This window comes from Lipophrys pholis, assembly GCF_963383615.2.
Source record: "Lipophrys pholis genome assembly, chromosome: 7".
Classification (NCBI taxonomy): Eukaryota; Metazoa; Chordata; class Actinopteri; order Blenniiformes; family Blenniidae; genus Lipophrys; species Lipophrys pholis.
In genome coordinates, this window is record NC_137638.1 from 17,176,391 (window position 1) to 17,186,893 (window position 10,503).

The following is a 10,503-nucleotide window of genomic DNA, read 5'->3' on the forward strand; positions in this document are numbered from 1 at the left end:
AGAACACACACGGCCGTCTTTATTACAAAACCTGATTGCAAAACATCATTAGTAGCATGCCAGAGTACGGCGTGCCAAACTGGCCGTTATGTTCTTCCCAAACCAACAGGCAGGTCTGCAGATTACCCAGAAAGCATAGCAACTCATCAGGAACACCCCGACACTTCCCCGTCTCCACTTCACTCTTCTTTTGTTTGGTTTTCTCTAATCTATCTTCCCCCTCTTCTTTTCACCCTTCTTATGTTGAACTAGCTCATTTTCTCTTTTCTCTAATTTAACCTCTCTGATCTACTCTTCCAAAATCTCTCAGTCCGTCAGCCAGCTGGCATCAGGACGCAATCCTTCCTCCGCCATGGCGCAGTGTCAGGCCCAAGAGGGCATGAGCAGCAAAGACAGAGAGAGAGAGACGACTGCACTGAAAGCAACCGAGAAGAAGATAGTTGAGCGAGTCCATGGAGGTTTGGGGAAAAAAAGGGACTGGCAGGTAAGGACGGCAGGCGAACAAAACAAGCCGAGTGGACCAAATAACAAAGAAACTGAAGGAAACAATAAACCGAAGGACAACAAGATAAGTGGAAAAATAAAGGTGACAGGTGCCGTCTTTTCATTCTCCTAAACTCCTGCTTTCTCCACTCTCCTTACATCATCCTTCCTTTTTATAATCACACTGCATCATTATCATTCCTCGCCAGTCAGCCTGCAGTCATGTGAATGCACAGATTCAAAGTAACTTATGCGCTTGAATTCACTCTATGGAATATGCACGCAAGGCCTCCTCCGCCGTACGAAAACCCTAAATCTCCTCGCGTCTGTCTTGTTTTCACAGGGATCAGGTCTCAGCCTGTTTGATAAAGTGGTCCGCTTCATCAAACAGGCAGACATCGACACGTTTGAGACGGATACAACGATGAGAAAAATATGTAGAAGGTAACGTAAGGTTTTTACATGTCGGGAATGACTCATTTCCATAACCTCAGTTGTCTCTGAAATCCCTTTGAAGCTGCATCCTGAACCCCGTCAACACGTAGCACAAAACAACAATGGAAAAGGTACAACTGAATTCCATACGTGCTACTTTTAAATTTAATGAACAAACTAATACGGTGTATTTTTCTAAGCCACATTCTCAGGACTCATTCATAATGCAGCCAAGGTTTGATTACCCAGTGAAGTGGCGAGAGATGCACAGCAAGAGTTTAACCAAGGTCAAACTTTAATTTGGACGGTCAGAAATCCAAAATCACACAAAAAACAAGCCAACTTGGAGGGTGAATCATTGATTTTCTGTCTTTTTGCAAGGAATGTTGGCTGTATAGGTTCATCAAAACCTATTGATTTTAAAATTGCTGAGTTACTGTATCATCCCTTATATCTGTATTTATTGAACCATCTATGTACAACATACAGTGACAGCTGTAAAAAAAAAAGAAAAAGGAACAAATGAGTGATGAATTGAGTCGGTTACAGCACAGGTTGTTGAAGTTATAAAATGTTATAAAATGTAAAATTGCTGAGTCTATGGAAGAGGAAAGCAGTCAAATGGGCCTCATTTATCATTATTCCTCTGTCTGTGGACTACGACAGATCGTACAACGCGACAGGACAGGACCAAAACGATTGTCCTGCAGTGTGGTAGTGGTAGTTCCTGTCCTCATGAACACTGTGTCCCTGAAGAAGCCAATCCATGTGCAGGTCTTGTGGGCAACGTCGAGAACAGGGAAGCACAGTCAGCTGAGCTGGTATGCAAAGCATATTCCACACACAAATGTAACCAAAGTGGAAGCAACGATACCAACAGTCAGCCACTTCCCGATACATTATTAGGAAGATTTTTGTTTTGCCTATAAACAACTAAACTAAACAACAGAATAAACAAACACAGAATGAAGAATGAAAGAAAGTGTTCATCACTAAAGTTTGTCATGGGTTTGCCAAAGTCATAAAAATGTTTACAATAATACCATGAAAAAGTTATTCGGTTTTGTCCTCAGTCATTCCAGTTTCACCACTTTAACTCAACTTTAATTTCCATTAACGTCCAAAAGCATTAAAATGATCTTCAACGACACTGAAACTCAAGTCACACACTCACGGCTCTGCCTTCAGCAAGAACAACAACTGAACAACCTGTAAGCTGTTGAGATGAATGTACATGTCATCATCGAGAACCTAAAATGTTTATTCATTTTTTTCTTTGAGTATTTTCCCATTAGACTAAGCCACAGTGGATCATCTTCCTTTTAATGGCCTCCATCTCCTGTATCTTCCTTCCCCACACCAATGTAGTTAATGCCAAAAATCATGACGAACTATCCACCCTTGACAAGCTTACCTTGGGCTCCATGGAGATGAAACTATGCCGACCACGACTGGATAAAGTCGACCTCTTGATAGTCCGACTATGGAAGAAGTGATAGTGGTCTTTGAGATCCCCGATCTGCAGGGGGGAAAAAAATAACATGAAGAATTAATCAAATGTTTTTGTATTTATTTCTGCTTCTTTGAAAATGATATTCTCTCAGGTGTGTTTGAAGGCCAACTTGTAGGTTTTTCTACGCATTTTGAAGAACTTGTCTCAACTCCTCTGAGGGTCCATGTCTCTTTGTGTAATCCCTGCCTGACTCCAAGATGTTGAGATCAGGGCTCTGTTAGAGCCAAACCATCTGCTGCAGGACTCTGTGTCCTTGTTGTTACCAAAGATTGATCTGTATTATTGTCTCTTCAGCTGCATGTTTGTTGACAGAATATATTTGGAGCTCATCAGAAGCCTGCTTTGTCTTAAGTGTATTTTATCAATGTCTTTCGGGGTGAAATTGACAGCAACACTTGGAAAAATATACATACAAGGTTGTTGTCCCCAGGAAGCCTAGTGAAATTTGTTGGATTCGTTTCTCTGAATTTTAAAACAGGATAGAAGGATGAAGCTTAAAGATGTGGACCAAACAGTAAGACACACGAGCTGCAAGTCAAACAGAAATCAACAAAGAAACACAAGAACACAAAGAGACAGACGGAGTCAGACAAATGTACAGACATGCACATCCTGACGGAGACTTTGAGTGACGGAGAGAGGAGAGCAAGACACAGACAGCGAGCTGTTGGACGGTGATTAGCTTTAATAATTGAAAAAGACCATACAATCCCTTAGATGATCAAACTGTCATGGCTGCCAGGGCTCCTGTGGAGTGTCACTGACCCATGGAGGAGATCAACGTCTGCAGAGCCCATTAGATCAGCTTTCAGCTCATGTCGGTACAAACATTCGCCAACTTACCGCAACAACAAGGTTTTCTAGGTACATTAAGCTGAAGAATATTTCCCAGCAATGTCCATCATCTCATTAACATTATATTTTGAATTCTATTATAGAGGGTTTCTCTTATTAATGGCTCGTTGGGGTCATGTGGTCAGGGGTTTCATCTTGATGCTCAAATCCACACAAAATTGTAAATAAAACTTTCCCTTCAGTGATTTATCACGTTTTGCCTCACAAACTTCACTGGATGCATGAAACCTGCAGAATTCCACCAAGGATCACCGGGAATTAGTTTTAACAAAGGTTTCAACTAAAAAAAGACTGTGCACAAAATTTCTTTTTTTGTTGGCCGTTAACAGGAAAAAGACTGGCATGACACAAGATGAGAGTTCACACATGCTGTGCAGAATTCTGCTTATGCAAAGAAGAAAAATCTCATGGGTCCACAGAAAAGTGAGTGAATTGCAAAAGACATGTTTTCTAACTTCCCTCTACACAGTGCAAACACAGCAGCCTTTTTACAGCTGCCTGGTTGAAGTGACCTGAAGGACACTACTGATAAAATATTCATTTCACTTATTTGTATTTGCATACAAATGAGGCCAGATGGAGGTAAACTAACAAGATTTCCTTTGTTATGTGCAACAATGTAGTGCAATTTCACTATACCTGTACTATCAACTTTAAACACAGTTTTGGAATAGTACCTAAAATCTGCAGCTTGTCTAAACGAATGAACTCTCTGCTGTCCGCAAAATGAAACTGAGGAGCAGCGCAATTGCAACTTATATATAAAGTGTTTGTTTTATGGCTCTTCATGGGACCTAAATAAATTTGCATTGTGAAATATCCAATTCAAATACATGGTTTGCATGAAATCTTCAAAAAATCATGTACTAGTAACACTGGAACAATATTAAGTAATGTAATTTTGTCCACGTCCCGCAATAAATTATAAGCCTCGATAGAAGTTCTCTCCCATCTCTTCACAAACACCAATGCAAACAGATATCCACGTCTGGGGCCTTGTCATCTGATTTAAACTCAATTTGGGCCAGTGTCTTAGTCTGGGAAGGGGGCTCCATGGTTAAGAGGATTACCCAGAATTCCCCAACGAGGTGCTCTCTCACTCCATGCCAACTCTTTTCATCCATCCGTCCATCTATCGTCCCTTCTTTCACCCATTCCTTCTTCCATCGACCAATGTGTGGTTATCTTTGTCTGTTCTCCTCTCTCCAACCCCATCAAGAAGACTATATTGTCCCTCTGCCACATTTTTCAGCCCATCCCCCTGTTTTCTTCGCTTTAACTGATTTGCACAACTTAAAGCCCTTTCTCATCGGGCAATCACATCCCACAATCACTCATCACAAAACTGTGCAATATTCAATCGGTCAAGCAACTTTAATTAAGTCTGAAACACTTTGGTCGCTAGTAGCATTAAACTGTATCAAGTCATCGAGCTTAAGTTTGATGTCACTCTACATGTGAGCATCAGGGTTGCCTTGATATACGCGGGGGGGGGGGGTTGATGACGGCGATGTCAGAGTTCACATTAGGCAACCAGAGTGTGCTGTTATCACTCCCATGGGAGCGGCTTTCAGCTGACCCCAAAACCAGGAAGTGAAGTAAAACTGTTGTCTATGAGGTGTCAAAGTCCAATGAACGCTGCATATTGAGATGGAAATTAGGGCGAATGGTGGGGGTTGGGGGCGACACTACACTTCACAGGGGAATTCCTATGGGGGGGTGGTATGGAAAGGAAGGGGGGGGGGGGGACTCCACACATTAGTTCCCGTCAAAGAGAAGGGATAAACGAGGCCATTAAGGCTCGCTCTCTTGGGAGTATAGTGGGTGGGCAGGCTGGATAAGGTGGAGAGAGAGAAGAGGGGGTGTTCAATAGCTGTTGACTAGGCTACCCCACAACAACCTGTCAGAATGCCCCCCTCTCTTCCATGCTGTGTTCACGTCTCACGCTGGCAAGCGTAGACTTGAACTACCCACGTATTTTGCTTGTATGCGAGGATGTGTGGGGTCCATGTTTGGGTGGAGGGTTGCTTTAGTTCACAAAGAGCACATGACTGCTCTTTAAACTTTGTCAAAACACATTTCCAAGAGAGCAGATAAACTCCTCCTCCTCCTCTGTTTTTGCAGTCGTCTGTTCAATAATCAAATGACACAATATGAGGAAAAGTAGGAAAATCTTACAAATCAAGATGTGCGCACACTTTGTGCAGTTCAGTCTTGAGATATTTCACCCCGAGCCAGACAACTGCCTTTGCTTTTGGCCTCAAGTGTCAGAACTAATGAATGGAGGAGGGCCTTGGACTCTAAGGGCATGTATCAACTTGGTGGTCTAAAAAATGTAAGCTATAAATGGTAAAGAATTGTGTTTACATAAATATGACAGCAATATTTCTCATGATGTCATTTACACAGCAATATTCAAGTCAGCAGGAGAAAATCACTTCATCTCAAATATAATAAGAATTGTAATAAAGTTTATAGAATCAAGACAAAACAAAGGACTTCAGCAACAGTGTGCAACAATCAAGTTGAACATGAGTAGAAAAGAGCCACACTGAAATCAACATCTTTTTTTTCCAACTCATTTTGAACAGCAAATGTACATTTTCTCAGCAGAAAAGCAAGACAGGGTCTTCCCGGGAAGGTTTATGGGTCAGACCCTCATATTAATGAAACATATGCATGAATTGAGCAGGAACAATCATAATGGCACGCTGTTACAACAAACACTACACTGAAGCTGTTTGATTGTAAAGTTTGTAAATGTCACTTCCAAGATCGTAAAGCAACCACTTATGTGTCAAACCGGCCGAGCACAGCAGACTGTGAGGCTGATCGTGAGGCTCAGTGTGTCTCCGGCCCGCAAACTGATCCGTGGAAACACAGTGAGGAGGCACCTGTTGTGCCATCCTGCTGCCTTCTCCTTGTCTTTGTTCAATTCTCTGAGAGCCCCAGAGCTATTACACCAAAGAGTTGAGAAAAGGACTTCAAGTCCTCTGGAGTTCAACCTTACTGTCAGAGAAATTTTAATAAATAAATAAATAAAACATAATAATAATCACACATGTGCTTGGCAGCTCTTGCGCGTTGATGAAAACGTAAAAATAACAAAACGCAAAGATAGACCCATAAGTAAGACAGAACTTTTTTTCAGGAGCACGCAGAGACCTACCTGTCCCATGTTCCTATAGCCATATTTTTCCGCTATCCGCTCGGCCACCTCGGATCCGCCGGCTATCCTGACTGCCCAGTGGTTGGTGTAAATCCGAGCGGTGCACGGCGGGGACGCAAAGCCGAGACTGAGCGCCAGGACGCAGAGGAAGCTTCTTCTCCAAGCGGCGTTGTGGACCATCTTCCCCCCACTTTTTAGCTCGACTCTTCTCCTCCTCCTCCTCGTCAGCCGACCAGGCAAACAACCAAACTTCTCTTCTGGCCAAGCGAGACTCTCATAGAAACCAAAATATCCAGGCAGAAACACACGGAGAGAGGAGAAGACAGGGAGAGAGGGGGGCACGAATGAAGCCCAGAAGAGGAAAAATACACCTTATCTTCTAAACCTCAGCTTTCCACATGGGAGAGTTGGAAGTTTTGCGTGTCCTCTCTGTTCCCCCTCTCCTTCTCTCTCTTTCCTTTTCTTTTTCCACGGTGGACGAGGAGGAAGTGTGCGTGTCGGTGCGCCGTGCGTCTTTGCGCGCGAGTCCGCGTGTGTACGTGTGTGGTGAGTGCGCGCGGAGCTCCTCAAGGCTGATTCCTCTTCCCCACCAGCGACTCGGATGTTGGCCGCTCAGCTCATTGGGCTTTCATGTGGCGAAATGGCTACAGCGCCTCCCCACAAATAACTGGCTGACACTCTGGAGAGTAGAAACAACTAAAGCCGCGGGGTTTCCCTGCTGAGCTCCGCTGGGTCTTAAAGACACTCTCCTCGGATCCACCGGCCGCGCGTCCGCCAAACACCCGGCGCGGGGAGGGGGTCAAACCGGGGGCCACAGAGCCACCCCGGGTGCCAAGGACAAGGGCTTCCTCCAAGAAAACCCCTCAGATAACTGCACTCTGATTTACCATCAGTTACCTTGGAGCTCAGCTCAACACAAAGAGCTACCCTACTTTGTCCTTGTTTATCTATTCTTCAGATTTATCCATTCTCTCTTTTTTTGTATAATGACATATTAGTGTTGTATGAGTATATGGAATCTTTTAAATTATTTTTCTTCTAATTTATGCTTTGTCTTCTGTAACCTTTGTGCATATTGGTCCATTAAAGTGGAAAGAGTCCAGGAAATTGCTTAAATTGTGCTCAACCTCCAAAGAAAAGTAGGCGGCTGTTATCAAAAACAAGATTCTTACTTAAACGTATAATAAATTCTAATGGAAAACTACACAAGGTGTCACTTAGTTTGTCAGTAGCAGGCAGCTGATTGAACGTATCCATGTAAAGTATTTGTATAAAAAGCTGTATTTTTCAGATCAACAACAGTACAAAAAAACAAACTTGTTAGCTGCAGCATGCAGAAACGCAGCTCACAAGGTTTGAATACAAATTCAAATTGTGTGTGATTATAAAAATTGTGACGTATGAGTAAAAATATATACTACACAAAACTATTGTAATTACAGTAACTTGAGTAGTTGCAATCCATTGCATTGTGTATAAGTGGTGGCTTTAGTTTTAACTCACCAAAGTGTATTTCATTTCTGGTTGTGTTTTTATTTTAGGGGCATGTATTACATTTTATTAAGGTTTTATCTGTGAATATGAAGTCCTCACTTGTTAGCAATGACCTCAGTAAAATCTATATTTACAGTTGAAGTTGCAGTAATAGTAAACTCTCTGATTCTCTCTCAAGCATATATGACTTGTGAACTTATTTTCTTTAGTCTGGTTTTCCCCCACAATTTAAATTTGTGAAGGAAAATTGCACCGAGGTGTGTGCGAGTGTCTTTCTCTCATTGTGGCGACCTGTACAGAGTGCACCCTGCCTTCACATCAATAGTCAGCTGAAATTAACGCCACATACATTTTTTTACATTTTGGATACTGCTTCTCTTTCCCACACCTTCTTTTGAATGCAAGCTTTGTCAGTTTTCTGGGCAATATTGACACAGACATACCAATGTAAAGTGTACCACCCTCTTCCAATTTGATCCATAATTGATCATTTATGATGAAGTTACTTTTTAGGTTAGTGTAAATCAGATACCGTGGGTTTACTGACCTCTCTCAGGTCCTCGTGTTAAACGCTGCCCTGCTGTGACAGATAACGTCACGATATGCCAGCCGCTGACAATCAGGCCTTCTGCCCTCCACACTATTTCCTCTCAATCAGAGAAGCTCTGGATGTCATGCCCCCCAACACACTGCGGGTCACAGCTGACTAAACGCTGTCATTATGGAATGTGCCTGGTATTATCTGCAGTTGGGCCTTTCATTCAAGGCCTTTGTTGATTGATGGGTTTTTGCAGCAATTTCCGGGAGATGTGTCTGCGCACAGCGAAAACTCTGTTCTGCATGAGACACAAGTGAAAATCAGCATAATTGCACTAATTGCAGCCAATTTCTTTCTGAATGGACCCTGCTGTCACATCTCACAACAAGTGGGGGGGGGGGGGGGGGGCATCTCATGGTCGCCCAGATGGAGATGAAAGGGTGTAAGAAGGGAAAAAAACCAAACATCCGGTGATCATTCTTTATTCCACTGGAGGAGGGGGTTTTTAATCGGAAGACAAAAAAAAGGAGAGGGGACAAAATACAGGAGAAATTGATTTGAGTATCAAATCAAGTAACCAGGTCACGAGGCCGCCTTGAACAGCCGGGGCCCCCAGTTCCCATTCAAGCCTTAACTGTCGCGATATCCCGTGTGACAGCTTCACAGCTCCCAGAGTTTCTCCAGCGAGTGAACTGACTGAACCCCAACAAAACGTCTTTGTCAACATCTGAGCGCGGAGCAGTCACGAGTGTCAACAAACACTCGGAGGGGCATTCCTGTATGCATTCCTGTGCCTCTTCAATGAAATAACAGGGTGAATCATATGTTTAGGCCAAGAACAACTTGGGAAAAACTTCACGCAAACCTCTGTGATGCTTCACAATGAAAAAAAAACCGGGATAGAGATTGCAGCCAAATGGTTTTATTCATCAGGGACACTGCTAATTTGTTTATTTTGTATTAAGACTGGTGTCTCTGGTGGGGGCTCTCCTCCGGGATATTCTTGTTCTATTAAACATGTTGCGCTCCTCTTCAATTGCTTCTTGAAAAGATGCATTAGGTCTAAACACCTCCTTCATGGCTCCACTGCTGTTGCGTTGCCAGCTTTTTGGTTGCCTCTCCAGATATCTTTCTTTTTTGTCTGCATATTTTTTCCGGTGTATTCATTTCATTGGAGTTCTTTTTACTCTTTCTTTGTTGAACCAATCTGTTCTTTCATTTGTGTCCTCAGGATCATCACTGTCTTTGATTCACTGTATCTTTATCTCTCTCTGGGTGGGCTTCCCTGGAGTTGGGGTTGGCCTTCTAACTTCACTTTGACCTTTGACCTTGCTGCTGTAGGCTCCTGCACTTAGGCCACAATACCACCTGCCACTCACTAACTTTCCATCCTCGCTGCTCTGGATTCAGTCCTCCCATAACCATCTCCGTCTTCTTCTCCTCACCCTCTCCTTTGTCAGCCACATTCCTGGGTTATACAGGCTCCTCTGGGGGTTCACACACTTCACATTCAAAGAGGTAAAACAGAGAGAAGGCTGAAGCCAAATTATATTTAATCCACTGTTCTTGGTAATGTTTTAACACTGCATGAAGTTGTTGTTCAAACATCCAAAACAATCCCAATAACATTAAAAGGACATCAAGGTTTGTTTAGACATTCTCACACAGAAAGAGTCTTACAATATGTCTTAGATAGTTACTACACGCATTCCTTATACCTGCTTCATTCAGATAAGTGTGGGAAGCTGAAGGCTTTCCCTGCTGACACTGGGCGAAAGGCAGAATGCAATCTAGGCCGATCAGCAGTCCATCACAGGCCAATCACACACGCACGCACGCACGCACGCACGCACGCACGCACGCACGCACGCACGCACGCACGCACGCACGCACGCACGCACGCACGCACGCACGCATGCACGCACACACACACACACACACACAGAATATGTAACCTGATATAATCTGCTCCAAGCTTCATCCATTGCACAATCGCACACAGTTTTATAGTATTTG

General features: G+C 43.3%; 1 protein-coding gene across 2 annotated transcripts in view; it reads right to left on the bottom strand.

Moving 5' to 3' along the window:
* Positions 1–7,124, bottom strand: part of pcsk5b (proprotein convertase subtilisin/kexin type 5b) — a 61,225-nt gene extending 54,101 nt beyond the window's left edge. The window contains exons 1-2 of one of the 2 annotated variants that reach the window (XM_080467778.1): positions 6,456–7,124; positions 2,333–2,437 (exon numbers count right to left, since the gene is read on the bottom strand). In XM_080467778.1, coding sequence (XP_080323904.1) covers positions 2,333–2,437; positions 6,456–6,635 — 285 coding nt within the window. In that variant the 5' untranslated portion in view covers positions 6,636–7,124. The remainder of the gene's footprint in view (positions 1–2,332; positions 2,438–6,455) is intronic. The other variant, XM_080467779.1, reaches the window with a different exon arrangement.
* Positions 7,125–10,503: the final 3,379 nt, after the last annotated feature.